The sequence below is a fragment of the Geospiza fortis genome, unplaced genomic scaffold (genome assembly GCF_000277835.1).
Source record: "Geospiza fortis unplaced genomic scaffold, GeoFor_1.0 scaffold166, whole genome shotgun sequence".
Classification (NCBI taxonomy): Eukaryota; Metazoa; Chordata; class Aves; order Passeriformes; family Thraupidae; genus Geospiza; species Geospiza fortis.
This window is the reverse complement of record NW_005054310.1, coordinates 2817218-2835260: the sequence shown is the minus strand read 5'-3', so window position 1 is coordinate 2835260 and position 18043 is coordinate 2817218. Positions and strand designations below refer to the sequence as shown.

The 18043-nt window shown below is 37.1% G+C and overlaps 1 protein-coding gene across 3 annotated transcripts in view; it reads left to right on the top strand.

Moving 5' to 3' along the window:
* NAV3 (neuron navigator 3) overlaps positions 1 to 18043 on the top strand; it is a 497733-nt gene that overhangs the window by 113922 nt on the left and 365768 nt on the right. For 2 of the 3 annotated variants that reach the window (XM_031055561.1, XM_031055560.1), the window contains exon 2: positions 4734 to 5136. In XM_031055561.1, coding sequence (XP_030911421.1) covers positions 5056 to 5136 — 81 coding nt within the window. In that variant the 5' untranslated portion in view covers positions 4734 to 5055. Of the gene's footprint in view, positions 1 to 4733; positions 5137 to 18043 lie in introns of those variants that run through there. The other variant, XM_031055563.1, reaches the window with a different exon arrangement.

Sequence of the window (18043 nt, the reverse complement as noted above, 5' to 3'; positions counted from 1 at the left end):
GCAAATTTGAAATGAAATTGTCATGTAATAGCAGCTCTAAATTCTGTATAGAGAATTTAGCCTGTTTGATGGAGGTTGCAATGTAAGATAAAAAGGATTTGAGAAAACCAGAAAGATTTGAGTTGCTGTACCATTTATAGCAATGGCTTCTGAGAATAGAACAGTCTCATATAAATATGTATGTGTGTGTATATATATATGATTTTTTAATTTATTTTTTCTAATTCATTATGTGCACCGATGTTAATTTGTGCATTCAGTTTGATGATTTTTGAGGCAATTGGCATCCTGCATAGCAGAAAAGCATTGCAAGGATGTAAATATGAGATCACTCTTTATCCTTTCCTATAATCCATACAAATCTGAAAATAAATGCTTTAATATGCATTGGCTAGAGCCAGGAACAATGCAAACAATTGTAATTCTATCCTCACTGATAATGTGGTGGCTCCACATATTATTCTGTGCTGAAGAGGGGTTTTACCCTCTGAATAAATGTAGAGGATAAAGTGACACCACTTACAGAAATAATACAAAATGCACTTAATAAAGGAAATATCATCTCTGGACTTGTCCTTATAGGGTCACTTTTTATCTAAGTAAAAACCATTACATTGTTTGGAAAGAGCTGTAAACACTGCAGCTTTTTGTATTGCTGTGAATCAGGCATGTGTTTGGACCAGAATTAATTTTGTATCAGAATAAATAATTCTGTAGGCAAGCCTCAGTGCTTAGAGATATGTTTTTGGCTCACCAGCTGCCTTCCCAGACTGCTTTTATCTGGTGCAGACAAGCCTTTCTATGGCACTTCTATCATATATGTGTGCAGAGAACAGATACTGGCTTCTTATTCTGAATGCTGGCTAAAAGCAGTGTTCCCTGGAATTGCTCTCAAATCCTCCAAGAGTCAACATCATCTTCTTTTTCTGATAACTCTTTGTGTGCCTGATCATAATGTTTGAAGTTAGACCCATACAGAGAGCCTTAACACTTTCTCCCTGTGGGAAAAGACTACAAAGAAAGATAAGAAGCTTTCATGGTTACAGGTTTTTTAAGGTCATTGTGAAACTATTGCTATGGGTAAGTTATTAGAGCCATACTGGGGTGCCATATCACCTAGAAGATTCATAGGATCATGTGAAGTATGGAAGTTATACCCCTGATATTCCTGATCTGCCTGTCTTCAATGTGAAGCTGAATCCTTTTGCAGAATGTTGGTGGTGAGCCTTATCAGCGTCAGGGACAGTGGGGCAGAGCATGCCTTGCACAAGATGTACCCCACTGCCAATCTCACGGGAGTCATAGTGTCTTGATACTCTCCCACCATTTCTCTCAGCCATGCTGCCATCCCTGGGAACGCTGATGGGCAAGAACAAAGGCTGGTTTGTGTTAACTTTAGCTGCACACTGAGGTTTGCAGATGGCACTTGCTTTTGGTCCTGGCATACACACCATCGTGTTTGAAATAGGTAAATGGATATTGTCTCCAGTTTGTTCTCCCTAGCAGCCCCAAAATTCCACATCTATTATAACTGCACATAAACCAGAAGCTCCATTCTAATAATGAGGTATTAGTACTGTGTCCTTCTAAAATTTGTGTGGCATTTCCTATCAGCATATCTAGAAAATAATTATCTATGTTTCCAGAAATTCTTTAATAAAAACATAACTTTTATTAAGCATAGATCATTATCTGTGCAGCTGATAATACCCAGGATGCAATTCAGGAGACTTACCCTGTACACAAACAAGAAAATTTGAGAAGTGCAAATTACAGTCACAGTTTTATACCTGGACCTGTCTCAAAATTGTTATAATGGTATGGCAAAATTTGAGAATGTCCACGTGGGCACAAGAGGATTTTGGAAAAGATAGTAATCTGTTGAATCTCTAACATAGCCCTTGCCCCCACCATTGCCAATGATAACAACTACAGAGCAATGTTTTGGTGTGAAGCCTCCCAGGTAGCCATCAGAATGCACCTTATGTGGTCATGGAGTTTTAAAACATCTGAAGGCCAATGACAGTGGGAAGAAACCTAGGAAAAAAACTCATTATTGAAAGCTTTCCTACAGCACCTTTTTCTTTGTAGATTTTGTAGAGCTGTTAGAATTGACTAAAACAGTATTTGCTTACAACTCCTCCTCCCTGAACATTCTTCTCAAACAGGTTGATTTGCAAAATCCAGATTCTGTAAAGATATTTGTGTTAACTTAATGGATGTGCCACTTACAGGAAAATATTATTATTATTATTACTACTGCTACTACTAATACATGGAAGAGGCTGCAGGGAGCTTGAGGATTCTGGTTGCTTTCTGAAAATCCTGTCAGTGTAACTTTTCAAGAGCTATCTGTGATGACAATAAGGGCAGTATAGAAAGGATAATTCTGGTTAATTCTCAGAATATATTCTGGGGTTTTTCCCCACTAGTCTGTCAGTAACCTGTAGCTGACAGAGAAGTAGAGGATATTTCAGACACATTTCACCTGACTTAAGTCCACTTGAATTTAGGCAAGTATTTGAGATACTTAAACCAGAACTTCTTCACCCTGAATGCTTTCCATAGTTTCTTTAGAGGAGGAAGTCACTAACCTCCACTCCCCAACTCCAATCACAAATAATTTCCACATAGTATTTTCCTCATTGTGTTATTTAACAAGAAAGTCTAAAGATGTTCCTGGCTTGGATAGCTTGCTCCACTTCCTTTAGGCCTGTGTTTCCAGTGTTAAGTGCATCTGGAAGACTATATTACTATAAGTATCTCAAAATTATTTAAGCTGTTATTGACTGACTTTTTTGTCTGTTAGGAGAATAAAATTGTAAAAAAGCTCTAACTCACCTTGGCTTTTATATTTGTAGGTGACCTACTAACAATATATTTAGTCTGTGATCATCATGCTATCTAAGACTACGGATACTTTATTCTGTGATTGTGTGTATGTTAAATATCAGTTTAAAATAGTAAATAATAAATTTGGTTCCACTGTAAAAAAAAAATTTAAAAAAATTGCCAGTGAAGAACATTTAATTACAGTTGTTTATGTTGAAAAGGCTGAAGACCATGGAACAATGTGCTGAATGGAACAAGCAAGAATTGCCACCCTGTGCTTTGCATGTTAAAAGTAATGAGGGCAGTCCAAACAAAATTATTTGCATTCTGTCCAACTTTGGCTTGAAAACACCATGCAGTTCCACAGAATAGCTTAATTGTCTAGCACAGCATAATTGCCAGGTATGAGAAGTAATATAATTCACATGTCTGACCATGAAATGAACCAGAGAAACTGCTGGGTTTTAACAGCTTGGTTTTGACTTACCTTGGCTTTACAGCTGTAATAAGCATGAATCCAGATGTTGATCCCTGCAGCGGTATCTCATGTTTCATCTTCCTGCATCCTGGCATTATGGTTTTGTGCATTCTGTGGATCTGTGAAACTGTCAAATGGCAGAAATCACATGTAGGGATGGGAACAGGCTGCACCTGAGAGTGATATCTGGCTCTGTCCTGCTGTGCTTCAGATTCTGTGAAAACAGGGCAAGAAAAGCTATGTGCTTGGGAAGACTGTAATGTACTATTGAATCTGATCTGTTTCTTAATCCAATAAAATAATAAATTTATGAAAGATCTAAACAGCATAGTTTTAATGATTACTTCCTATTTTATGGGCAGTTAATGCCTTAGTCTTCTTATTATTTCAGTGACTTTCTCCAGGACACTCTAAATAATGAATAGAAAAATGGTCTCTAAGCATTTGAGTTTCCTTTGGTGAGTGTGTTTGTAATACACTGCTTATCTGCAGAAGGAGGTGATTCTCAAAATTAGAATAGCAAGGAAAATTAATTTGATCTGAGGTAAGATGTATCAAGCTTAAGTGGTGTTTAGGTAACAAGCTGTCTGGGTCTATGTTCTCTCATATAGCAGCTTAGTGTACGATTGTTCATATTCCTGTGATTTCCCAAGGCAAATGTGTCTTCTGTTTGTTTCTAGTTATTTTGTTAAAGAATTTGTTCTTATTGCTTGATTAGTCCTTTATTGCTATCATGTTCAATTGGATGTGAAGATAAATATGGATAAGAATAGGTGCCTCACACTATTGGTGAGAGGTGGTGTTGAAAGTAAATACAATTTTGTTTCTTGTTGGAACACTCTTTAGTCTGGGGAAGAAATTGTATCTCACAGGTGCTATGCTATCAGTGCTTCTTTGTATCAATATTGATATCTTGATTTTGTCTCATTTGTGGGTATATCTTACCCTTGTGCCTTTTTCCTATTTGTAACTGGATCACAATAAGAAAGCTTTGGGGTGGGATTTGGAGGATGGGAGAAGGAGGATATTTTTGGTCTATTTTTAATTTAGTGTTTTCAGTATTTTAGTAAAATACTCTTTGCTTTTCTCTCTCCTATAACTTTACCTTCACATTGGTAGCTGGAATTCACTAGCTGTTCTCAGTGAATACTCTGTGTGCTCACAGGTGGGATGTAAAGGGGAATGAATGGGATCATATATTACTTCATCCTGCCAAGTACTAAATTGAACTCCAGTACCACTTAACAAAAACAAACAAATCTGAAAAACCAAAACAAAACTAACCAACCAAAAAAAAAGAAAACCACCCTACCTCAACCCAAAACCACACAAAATCCACACGCACTAATGAAGATAGATAATATAAAGAGTGCCAGAAAATTGTAAATCAATCTTGATAATTTTTTTTTTTTTATCTCAACAGGTTCACAGTCAGGATGTAACCTCCTGTAAAATGGAAACCTGTGAAGAAAGATACAGATAGCAGTTGGAGTTAAAGTGTAGATGAACATTTCTCTTCTTAAGCATCAGCTTTTAAGAACGCTATGGTGATTTGGAAAGTCTCAAGAGTGAACTGCAAAATTTTCCTCAGCTCAATCGATGCATTTCTTAGTCATTTCTCCAAGTCATTGATGTTCAGAGATGGTGTGTGATGGAAAAAAGCACCATGTTTCTGTGTTTGTAGCCCCTGCTTTTTGGATTAGTTTGCTGCATTGCTGAGCCGATTTCATTTTGAAGGGCAAGGAATGAATGTGATGGATTTATCTTCAGAGATGAACAAACATGGAAGGAATCCAGTAAGTCATAAACTAGAAGATCAAAAGAAGGTAAGATTATTTTTAATTACTTAATTATATTTGAATGACTTGCAAACTCTTTGATGATTTTCAGTAAACTAGAAATGAATGTGTTTCGAGGATAATGTAGTTTGCTTTGCTCACATGATATTGCAATACAGAGAACTCCCTGAATTTGCCTAGCAAACTGTCTGTCAAAACCTGGACTTGCTGACCTGAAGCAAAAATCTGACATCAGCCTTAGACAGGGTGAGATCTTTGTTTTTGACTGTGGATGCATGGGTAGACCCTTCTTATTCTGTCCTACACATAGTTCTGGATAATGTATTCAATTTTCATCCTTCAGTATCTAAGGCAGTTTGAGTAATACTTCCATAGTATGGGAAGTTCTTTCAGAAATCCCACTTCTGCAACACTCTCTGAAAAATCTCATCTTCCCAGTTCATGTCCTTTACTTACTCATACTATGGTCTGGAAATATCTGTCATGCTTACTTCATAAACCTCAATTTGATGTCTTAAGCTTTATGGGGATAATAGAAGGACCCATTCTTTATTGGTCTTTTGGTATTACATTAATGATTTTTTTTCAGAAAAAAGCTTTTTGCTTGCTTTGTTTTGTGGGTTTTCTCAATCTCTAGTTTATTAAAAGTTCAAAATGCTCTAATTTTCTTTTTGCCTGGGTTCTAAGGTAAGGCCTGCCCTGATTGGCAGCCAGCAGAGAGAATATGTTCTGATGTAGCATCTGAGGCTGTGGTGTGCTTCATGCAATGCCTTGAAGTGAGATTTACTGGCCTCTTTGAGTTATTGCACAGGTTCAGTGGGACTGTCCAAATAATGTATTGAAGTGGAGTTTGCCTGCTTTGTTATTACACAGACTTACAATATATACTTCTGGCCTGGGTATTTTTTTTTTTTAATTTTTGGTCTGAATGTTTCTGTCTAATGTTTTAAATATTTTTGATCTTATTTGGGAAAAAATCAAAATTGGTGTAGTTTATGGACAACATAAAACAATTGTAAGACCTATAAAATCAAATACTTGCTTTTAGTGTCTCTGAGATTTGTATATGCTAATCTAAGTAATTCAGTCATAGCCAATAAACCTCTAAAGTGCAGAGAATTAGGTAATATGCTATCATAACACATAGGATGAAATTATTACAGAAAATATATATTCAACCTTTGAGCATTTCTTTTTTGTAATGGAGGAGAGAGGTATATGATAAATGATAATTAGTTTAAAACATGGTACTTTCTCCACTTCATAATTCCCAGCCCTCTATGGCACATAAGAAAAGCTGAAAAATGTTAGCATTAATCTCACCATCTGGTGAACTGTTTTTTGAACCATTATTATGTGACCTGGAACCCAGAGTCCCCTTTTCCTCCAACCCCCCTCTTATTTCAAAAGAATTTTTTTCCCTTCATGCCTAATACCTGCAGATTCACTCTTAGACACGAGCTCTTTGGATTGTGTAGGAGGGGAAGGTTTGTTTCAAAGAGTATCTGTTGTACCTCAAGGTCAAATCTTTTCTTTGAGCCAGTCTGTAGATATTTTATCCCTCTGTAGAACTATGCAATAACCACTAAAGGCTCTGCTTTTGTGCTGTGGTTGATGCTGAAGAAGTAAATGTGATGATAATAAACAGAAGTCTTGTTAGTTTTAGTTTCATTCAGAGATCTTTACTAGAAATTGAATATCATTGATAAGCTAATATCATTATAAAAGGCTGGTATTTAAAAAAAAAGAAGGGTTTATAGGTAGTGGTGAAACAGAAGAAGTAGTAGTGATTTGGCTGTCTCTTTTTGCTGTATTTTCTCCAAATCAAATTTTTACATAATTTTACATTTTACCACTTTAGGAAATATTGGCTGAATTACTGGCTGACGTGAATGTCTTAGTTGCATACTACCTGGATCACACTAGGCAAGAGTCAAGCTGAATGTCTTGGATACCTTATGTCCTTTCAGCAAATAAAAAATACTGCATTCTGAAAAGACTCAACTGTTGTGTTGCTGCAGAATATATTGTTGCTGTTTTCTGCATGAGCAATTTAGGAGAAAAGTCAAATTGAGAAAAAAGCGTCATATAAGACTTCTCAGGTAGCTTTAAAAATGCAGACTGTGCTTTGGGATGTAACTTTTCTAATAATTTCATATCTATGCTATATACATAATAGCATAGGGTTACTTTTCTGTGGTCTGGATTTAGGCCTGAACAACTATATTGAAATAATTTTTCATGTTGCTAGTATGCATGACACTCAAATATACTCCTTATCTCAAAACCCATCAAACATTATCACCTGCATTTTAAATAGTTGCATGCTTCTTTTGTGGCTGCAGGACTGTTCAGGTCCTTATTCTTCCTGTGGCTGCAAGATGCAATGACATTTTTATTGATTTCTGGCAATGGCTTGCTTATATTTGTGGGACTGGCATGTGTCACTGGGCTGATGCTCACAGTAAAAGATGAAGCTTAGTCATAAAGTTAGAGCTTTAGTTTAGTAGCCATGTGGAAGCAATAGTCTGATTTTTGTGGCTGAAGTGTTGGGAAAAGGAGGGAGGCAGGCTAATAGAGCATAGAGGAAAAATGTTTTGGAAAGATCATTGTATTTAATTAGTTTGACCTCTTACAGAAAACAGGCACAGGCCTTCCCTCTACAAATTCTTCTGTCTGGATGCAAAGCCTCAGTGAACTGGGAATGAGCTGGAACAGGTAGTTCTGGGGTGTCCATCATTTCTATCTGCCCAAGGACCATGTGTCCATGGTAACTCTGTCCAAAAGAAGCCTTTTCTTCCTCCAGGCTTGATGTGCCAGCCATACATACTGCTTCATCCACTCAGATATTTCAGGTTAAATGCTCTGCCTGTGCATCTGTTTGCCCTTTCCACAGTGTATTGTAATTCCTTATCAAATCAGTATGATGAATCTCAAGGCTTTAGGACAGAAATGTCAATGAGGAGCAGGTCCATATATTGCTGTTTACAGTATGGTATGCTAGTTCATGATTTTAGCACATGGCAGAGAGAGCCACAAACTAGCCTTCTGAACAACAGATTTATTGAGGCAACTTCTTTAAAATTACAATTTTAAAACCTGAAAGGGGCTGTCTTATCTATCTCTAGTTAATTGTTCAGAAGGGTTCTTCTGTTTTCAAAATCAATGTTGCAATTTGTAATATTCTGCCACATACATGGTTTATGCTAGCCAGTCTCCAAAATGCATGTTCAAAATTTCCCGACTACTCTGTTCATTAATTTTAATGTTTTCCTTACAGAAAAGTCCCATTGTGGCCATTTCTTTGACAGACTATCTAGGTTGCATTCTATCTTCAAAAAACACCTGCTTGCTGCAGGCAGGCAGAGCCAAGCCTTAGAATGATGCTGCTGCTTCCCGTTGAAGTCAGGAGCCTGGCGGTGGTTCACTGTGGGTGTGCAGATGTCTGTGAGGCAGCACACAAATGAACAACACAGGTGGCTGTACCCCCAAGTGTCATTTATGCACTTGATCACGTGTAAATCTGTGAAATTGTTTCAGAAATACAGGAATGTACAAAATGCTTCCCTGTAACAATAATACACTGTGCCTTAAATGTTTGGCGTATCTGCTTTGTCTGCCAACTAATTTACTGCTTTCTGTTCCACTATGTCTAGGGTGTTTCAGACAAGCCCTCTGAGTCCCTATCCTGACTCACAACAAAAAGATATGTGCCTGGATTTGAAATCCATTATGCAGAATACAGTAGGAATTATATTCTTGCAGAATTTCTTGTTTCCAAAATAGGAGACTTTGTACCTCTGCACATCTTGTCCATGTCTTGGAATTTTGCACACCCAGAATGGTCACAGGGATAGTTTTTCATCACATTTCCTTTAAACTCTCTTGACAAAAGAGTTTTCTGTTTAGAGGCAGATCCAAACCAAATGAAAATAGAGGAAAGTTTTTAGCACTGCGCCACCTCCTCTGCAAATATATGCTTTGAAGCTAAATATGAATATGTATAAGAATCTCTGTTGTTTTCACAATAAATGACATTGTTTTCTTGTATTTCTTTTGGTAGGCAGGTGAGCCACTGTACCTGGAGGGACTTTCAAATAGTCACCAAGGCTCTATTACTGGGCAACAATTAAATGTAACTAATTAGCAGGAATAATTATTTAAAACAAAAAAATAGTCAAGAGAGAAGGTTTAGAAGGAACAGATATAACAGGAATAATCAGCATGTACATCACACTGTTCCTCTGTCCCCTGTCTCCTTTGTCCTAGTCAATATTCAGTGCACAGGACAGCATTTCAGGAAAATCAGATGTCATCCTCATGAGGCAGTTGGGCCAGAAGCATAATTTATTCTCATGAACACTCTACTATTGCTGTGTCTGTGCTCCCCATTTTCACACCTCAGTTTTCATTTTTATGGCTAAATCTGTAGTCATCCAACAACTGCTTTGAAAAATAATGGCATGAAATCTTGGGCAGGCCAGATTTGTTGCTATTCCTGTTTAATAGTGCATTTTCATTTGAAGACCTACAATCTGAATGATGTTGCTTGTTACGTGAACAAAAAGGTTGATGTCTCCCATTTTGTTTTATTTCTCCAAGACTCCTCCAACTGAGCTTTCTATCCCTTCTCCTCACACACCTCAGTCACTCCTACATTTATGTACATATACATGTATATTCTGTGCAGTTCTTGTCCATCTGCTCATCTGTCTGACAGGGGATGCTTTGCAAACAACAGAGGTCTGCAGAACTGCTGAAGAATCAGAGATTCATTAGGCTCAATGCTCACTGTTATCCCATATTGCACAACAACTCGCAGGGATTTTGTGGGGTGTTTTTCAGGACATATAAGTATTTTAACCAAAAATAGTGCAGTAAGAGAGTGGTGAGGGGTCATCAGGGCTCAGGGAAGATATTTGTTCTTTTTTTTGCTTTTTTGATACTCTAGAATTAGGCACAGATATAAGAAAAGCCAGCACAGCTGATAAGAAGAAATGGGCTGTAGGGATAAAACTACAGTTGCTTTTCTATATCAGCTTGTCATATATTACCTCTGCCATTCCTTTCCTTAAGCTTTCTTCCTCCATATTCCATGTGTTTTCTGTTTCAAAAGTTTTGCTAGAAAGACTTGAATTATCTCCCTGTCTATCAAACCTCCCTGGGGCCCCACCACCTGACTCTTCTCACTTTCTGAAATTGTTCTGCGCACCCTGCTAGGGAAGTTCAAACAAAAAAAAAAAAAAAAAAAAGAAACCAAAATCATACAACCTTTAAAGTCTTAATAAATGAAGTTAAATATCATTTTTATGGAATATGAATCCATATTTAATAATTTATAAAGTAAACTCATGTCCTCAGCTGCATATTAACAGGGCTTTTCTTCCTTTTGGAGAACCATGATGTAAATAAGATTGTACATGTTTCTCTTTTACATTTTTTCATTGCCTTCCCCAAGCCACTATTTGCAAGACTTGATTACAGAGAAGTATTTTGTCCTAGTGCTGCACCAAACCAGCTAGGAAATGAAATACTGTTTAAATGAATTCTTTTCTTAAAATGATACTGACTAGCTGATTTTTTTTATTATATTTTGCTAGTATGCCTTGGTTTTGTAGATGGTTGCTTTCTTTTTCAGTCACTAGCAGTTTTGTCTTACAGTTGTTGCTGTTAATGTATGCGTGATAACTGAATAAAACTTGGTTTTATTCAGGAATACCAAGTAAAAGTTGTACAGGGTGTCATCACTGCTTGGTTGGAAGATCAGCTGCTTTGCAGCTGTTACTGCTGGCAGATTTTTGTGTTATCAGATAGCTGAAATGAATACTATTCTATATGTATGTACACAGCATGGCTTGGGATATGCACTACAGAGTTGAGTGAGAGAAGAAGGTGGCTTCTCACTTGGGTTGATTACTTCCCTCCCTCTCCCCACTGAAAAAAATAAACAGACTGACTGGCCTTGGTCTTCACAAAGACACAGTTTCCAATCTCTACCAGTTACATTGCAAAGTGGATTTAAGCGTCATGTCTCAAATGGTCTTGTCTGATTTAGAGTAAGATACAATGGCTAAGAAGCAGAAAACAGTGGAATTAATGAAGTTAGAATCTCATGATTATACAAGATTCCCTAGGACATTTTGGTGGTTAAAAACTACCTGCAAGGTTTAAATATGTCAAGTAGAAAAGAAAATTAATGACTTTATATTATAAATCCTGTTTTTTGATTGCTGTTGCTCCTACTTTTTTAAAACAAAGCTTTTGTTAGCCTAGTACAAAGAATATTTTAAGTGATAATAAATAGCTCAGTGAGTAAATGAAGCTTTCTTTTTTGTTGTTTCTCTACAGTGTCACTACAAAGAAAGGAAACCGCTGTAATTGTTAGTTAGTATTTTCCTGCTCTTAGCATTGTTATTTTTCAAACTGTTCTCAATAATATTTGTTTGTCTGGTTTTGTCCTGAGATCATCATCTGGGAAAATGTTATGAACTTCAGGGTTTAAATGCTGAACTAATCAGCAACCTTGTCCTATCTTTTGTCTTTTAAGAAGGAGCATTATCTGAGAAGCAGTTGTGTATGACGCTGTGCAGTGGAGAATCTGAGCCTGGCCTCCTAGCTGATCTCTTCTCTTGCACTGTGACATTGTTTTGGAAAATTTATCATCCAGCTTCACAAAGATCATACCTCCAAAAGGAGCTTTGAGGTTTCTGCTGCTTGAAATCTCATCTTTGTGATAGGTTCCATAATGAGTGCATTAGCCCTTAGCTATCCTGCCTGCTGATTTTGAAAGTGTTATCCTAAATTTATTGATTATCCTTTATCAAACCATACATTTATAGGAAATGCCTCTTTTATTGTTCCCCTTCCCTTGAACTTGCACTTCCTGTGGAATTCTTCACTATTCTTCACTAGGCTTCATATGATAAAGACTAAAAAATGAATAGCCAGAATTCCTCCCAAAATGTTGGAAGTAAGTAAAAATCACCTGAACCTCCTGCTTATTCCAGCTCTGGACTAGATTTGAATCTCTGAAAGACACAAAAATCACTAGAGCAAGGTTGACATGGCTGCAACTAACACTTTTTTTGCTTTGATAATTTTTCTACTTCAAGTGAAAAGTACTGCTGTGTGTACAAAGGTAGTTGGGAAAACCTGCTGCTGCTGTTGTTGTTATTTTTACCATATTTGCATTGAGCTAGTTTCTTGAAATCGCTCTGTAATGGTACCTTGAGATTTAAGTGGATCCTAAATTCAGGTCAAGGACTCTGCAGCTTCCTCATTAACTCTACTGTCTTGCAGTACAAGTAATGCATTGTAAGTGTTGTTGAATCTGTATGTCACATGAGGAAGTCCTACTGTTTGCTTCTCTAATTCCCCTGGAAGGCTAATTTTTGAAATTGCAAGGAGAAGCATCTGCTGCTGCTGCTAAATCAGAAGTAAACAAGTGAGGGGCTGTACTGCAGTGTGCCTTTGTGGGAGGGATATAAAGACCTTTTTAAGATTGCATTTTATAAACATTAAAGCAAGAATTTTCTTGTGAAACTGCATTGTGTGTCTGCTTATAGAGCAAAGTTAATAACCTTTTAAACCCATTCTAATAGACCTAACCTAAAGCAATATATGACAGGACAACCTTGCCTGGTACTGTGGCTTTTAGCTTCTGAATGAAATCATCTGGTGGAACGTTGAGTGATTTCCAACAACAATTAGTAGTCCCAAATTAAGCCAGTTCTTGTTTTCTTAGATATGATACGTAAATACACACTCTGAATAGAGAAAATGAGAAGGGCTTGTATGAATGCAGAAATGATGCACAAAAAATTTAAAGCCTAGCTTCTGCAAATGAGTTTTTCCTAGGATTTTTGCATCCTTACTGAAAGAAATACATGTGAAAACCCTCCCAAGCCTCAAAATTAGGGACAGAGTATACTGTGAGGGTTGCATTAGTTTGTCACGTTAACTTCATAGAGCACACAGCCCTTGAATATGAATCTCTAGTACCAGAATGGAAGACTATGCTTTATTACAGCTTAACCTGAATTGCCAAGGTGCATTCACACTGTGCATTCACAATAAAAGATTACTGCTGGGAAGATGCTTCATTTTTATCTTTTTAATGGCTAGATACTGATGTTGGCTGTTCTCCAGTGCTCAAGTACAAAAGAATGCAAAGGCAGGAAAGAATTCTGGAAACGGTTATAATTTTCTTCCTTCCTTTCACAGCTAGTTACTGGCAAGCACATATATATTGATTTTGATTTAGATATGTATAAATATGCATATGTACAAAGTAACAGAGTTATGCTTTGTTTCCTGCAGGTAAATGAGAAAAGCTTCTTTGCTCGAGGAGAATAAAAAGCTCATAGAGCTACTGAGTTTAATGCCAATGTTTCCTCTATTTTATATCTAGGTTATGTGGGTTTTGGTTTTGGGGTTTTTTTGTTGGGGTTTGTGTGTTGTTTTTTTCTTTTTTTGGTTTTTTTTTTACTTCAGGATACTCTACAGTTAGTTAAGTGAGCCTTGGAATATCCTTTCCATAATATGTTAATGTGTAATAAAATTGTATCTCAGTAGGCACTGGTTTATGCAAAATCCCTATACTTTTTTGATACTAAAAGTCCTTGATGTCTTCTAGAATTGTCAGTATTGGGCACAGAAATGTTTCTTAATGGCATTTTTTACCTAAGTGACTGAATGTAGATTTTACCAGGGTGAGGGACAGCTCCAGAATACAGAAATATATCAAAAGTTTGTAGCAAAGTAGCTTTGGTACCAGTTTAACATTTATTATTTTTGATGGAAAAATAAACCTGTAGTTGAAATGCAAGTCAGCAGGCTGTCTTTATTACTTGGGCTTTTGGTATTATTTCTTTTGCCTGACTCTCCTTTCCTATTGTCGTTACTGTTGTTTTCTCCTTTCTCTGTCAGGAGTATTCTCATTACTTGTCATCTTCCCTCTATCCTTGTTGCATGTTTGTTGCCCTCTGTTTTGTTTTTTGTTTTCCTTCTCCTGTGCTCAACTGACCCCAGCTTATCACTTTTTTCAGTATATGTGCATATACAAACATGCAGATGTGTGAATATGCATGCATGAACATGCATACCTGCATGTATATTTTTGCATACAAGCATTTTGAGTGAATGCTTATATATAGAAATGTAATATGGACAACAGTGTATGGGAAATCTCTAGTGTGATTGAATCTGAAAATATTTTTTTCTCCGTAGTCCATTTGTTGTTTTTTCTGGAAAATAGTATCCTTAGTGCAAGGTCTTTGTCACACTGTGTACCTGTATGCACATTTGTGACAGCAATCACAGCTGAGGGCTCTTGAGTATTTTAAAACAATTTTAGTAGTAAATATATTATCTAATTTTTTTTTCAAATTGGATTTTTTGTGGTGGTGTTGGTGAGGAATTTGTGTGTTTACTTGTTTCCTCTGACAGATCCTGTCAGTGTTCTCCACCTTAGGCAGAAGCGTGGTTGTTGCTCTTAGCCCTTGATATAGGAGGTGTAGCCTTAAAATACTTCTGGTCCCTGTGCCATCTGACTGACATGGTTTCAACTTTCTCCTCTGTCTGAATCACTACATTGATGCCACTAGTGAGTTGCATGCTAAGTCCATGACAGTGAGTAGGCCTTAGTAAGTATGGTGGAGGCATTGTACCAAGAAAAGAGGACTGGGGGGAAGCTGCCAAAAATCTTTTTTTGTTGTTGTTTGAAATTACCTGATGTGAACACTGTGTCTATAATGTGTAATTTGGAAGGGATAATTATCAGCAGGTGCTATTTTTGGCTTGGTTGCAGAGGTCAGGCGACTTTGGATTTATTGTTGGTGTTGCAAATGAGAAACAAAGGGAACTACAATGCACAAACACAAACCACCCCTGTAGATCCACTGCCTCCCTCTACCAAAATCTGGCCACACAAATCCAATATAAGGTAGCAGATCAATATTGAGTCACAGTTCTGGAAGGTGGTAGCTTAGGTTGCCTGAACATACTCTATATTTAGCGTGCAGCAGTTACAGCTTTGTGAAACATCATTTCTATCTGTTGGTATTATGCAATAGCTTATTAATAATATAAATATAATATAAATATTCTTATTGCTATATGATAGCTGCTGCATTATTGCTTTTAGGAAGGATTATGTATGTTAAGGTTTAGGCAAAAGACTGAAGGTCTGTTTCTCTTCTAGCTTTGTCAATTTTATTTGTACCCTCAGGGAAGTTGCTTAAACTCAGTTTTATTCATCTGTAAAATTGAAAGATCTTCTGAATCATTTATCATTGAGCTTTCTCAGAGCATTAAGAGCCTCATATTGAAGGTCAAATATATTTACCTAGTGTTTAAAATAAATATACTGCACTCATGGCTATTTATTTGCATTGTGGAGTCTCAGTTATGAATCAGGACACAGTTCTGCTGCTGCTGTAGGAATGCAGTAAAAAAAACTGTCTGGTTTAAAGACCTTACAGTTTGCTTGTAATATCCCTTGATTCCATCCATGTATTTAATCCCTAAGAGATGAATGTGTCTCTTTCTTGGTAGAATGTGATCTCCTATACAAAACCACATGTCATTTAGAAATATGTGTGAGGGAGGAGGAAGGAGATTGTGCACAGAAAAGAAGGAATATACAGGCTTTTTCTTTGTCATGCTTATCAAAGTACTTATCATGCCTTAGCTGTTACTGCATTGTATCTCTTTTCTTTATCCTAATTTCCCAGTAGTAATCTGTATATGTCCTCAGGAATACAGGAACCTGTTTGACTGTGCATTAGATAGGGGAATACTTTCTTAATTAGTTCAATTTAGGTGATAGCTAAAGTAGATGGCACTTTCTTGTCACTGTCTACTGCAACATGGCAAGTTTTTACAATGCCACTTCTCTATGTATTTCCAAATGGTCACATAAAGAAATAATTTCAAGATGACCAAATGGATCAGTCAGAGGAATGGAAGACAGAAATAATGGAAGAAAATTCCAGGATTTTCCTAATGTTTTCCTTTGTGAGTGTAGACAACTGGGATTGTGTTCTTTTTTGAAAGCAGATGGAGCTGGTTACAATTTGCTCTGGAGTAGCACCAGTCCTCCTGTAAAATGAGACTTCTGGCTCAAAATCCAGAGGAACTCTGTTCTTAAACATACACCAGTAATGCAAGCTGATTTTCAGAACTGACTCAAATACCAAAAAAAAAAAAAAGACAAAATTATCAAATTATCCATGAAAGAAATACTCATGAGCTGTAGCTGTTAGGAGTTGATATTACATCAATATTTTAATATTACTGTCCCATGTTCAACAGTAATGAGCTAAAATGGTATGTACAGTGTGTAAACAAAATGATCCCAAGAGTCAGATTCCTAAGTGGATCTATAATCCAAAAGTACCAAAGAGTGATCATGGAGACCTTTCGTTCATCATAAGCAAAAATAGTGCATGTCTGCTTTGTTCCCTTCTCCTCTCCCCTAGTGTTTTTGCTTTTGATTAGCATTGCTATAAATGAGCTATTAACTAGTAAAAGAGATGCAAAATACCTTTACAGTAGTTAGTCTTTTTCTTAGGCCCTTCACTTATCTGTGTATTTCCATCGAAGGATTAAAGCTAAGCAAGTCATTCCTCCATAACATGTATCTAATAATTGTGCCCAATCCAAATTTGATTTGTCAAAAATCTTGTGTTAGCTTGATATGTCACAACTAGAAAGAAAGGAGGAGTTGTCATTCTGCTAGTGTAGAACAGCTGGCAAAACAGTCTCCAAGTTGTGTGTTCCAGGAATTAATTTATTACAAAGGTAAGTTAAGTTGCAGATTTTAAACTGTTAAATTTTCGGCTCTGGCTGTGCTGCTTGCCTGAGTAACAATAGAATTTCAAAGGAGCTAAAAGGGAAACCATGCAACATATGTTTGAGGAGTGCTGGTCTTAATTTTTATTTTCTTCCTCTGTAAAGGAGTTTTCTGTGACTGAAGTTGATTGTTCTGACAGCTACACAGGGAAACCAAAGACTGTCCTGTGTGGTAGCCAGCACATGTATGCTATAAGATATTTTTTCTTTTGTATCTTTATTTTATTCTCTTAGGAGGATTTTTCATAATAAAGCAACAACTGATGCCTTATTAAGGGGGAAAATCAGTCCATTGCTGTTATTTAACATTTTCCAAAAGTACTTGTTCCTTCCTATCATGAGAACCTTGTGAGAGGAAAAAGGAGAGGTGGATACTGATCTTGTCTCTGTGATGACCAGTGACAGGACCCGAGGGAATGGCCTGAAGTTGTGTCAGGGGAGGTTTAGGTTAGATATAAGAAAGGGTTCATCACCCAGAGGGTGGCTGGGCACTGGAACAGGCTCCCCAGGGAGGTGGTCACAGCACCAAGCCTGTCTGAATTCAGGAAGTGTTTGGAAAATAGTCTCAGGCATGAGGTGTGCATTTTGGGAGTGGTCCTGTGCTCCTGAAGGAGCTGGACCCTTGGGGGTGGTCCTGTGCTCCTGGATGATCTTTGTGGGTCCCTTCCAACTCAGCATATTCTGTGAGATACTCGTTGTCAATATATTTTTGGTAGTCTGAACTCCATTCTTTCTTCTTCCTTATTTATTGCAGTGTTTGTTTGGGAATGCTGTGGACACCATAATCCTAAAAGTACACCACTTGGATCATGAGGGTTCTACTTGGGGGTGGTCCTGTGCTCCTGGATGATCTTTGTGGGTCCCTTCCAACTCAGCATATTCTGTGAGATACTCGTTGTCAATATATTTTTGGTAGTCTGAACTCCATTCTTTCTTCTTCCTTATTTATTGCAGTGTTTGTTTGGGAATGCTGTGGACACCATAATCCTAAAAGTACACCACTTGGATCATGAGGGTTCTAGTAAAGAAAAAGAATAAAGGGCTGCTAGTTCTTCATGGTAAACTGCCCGCCCCCGGCGCG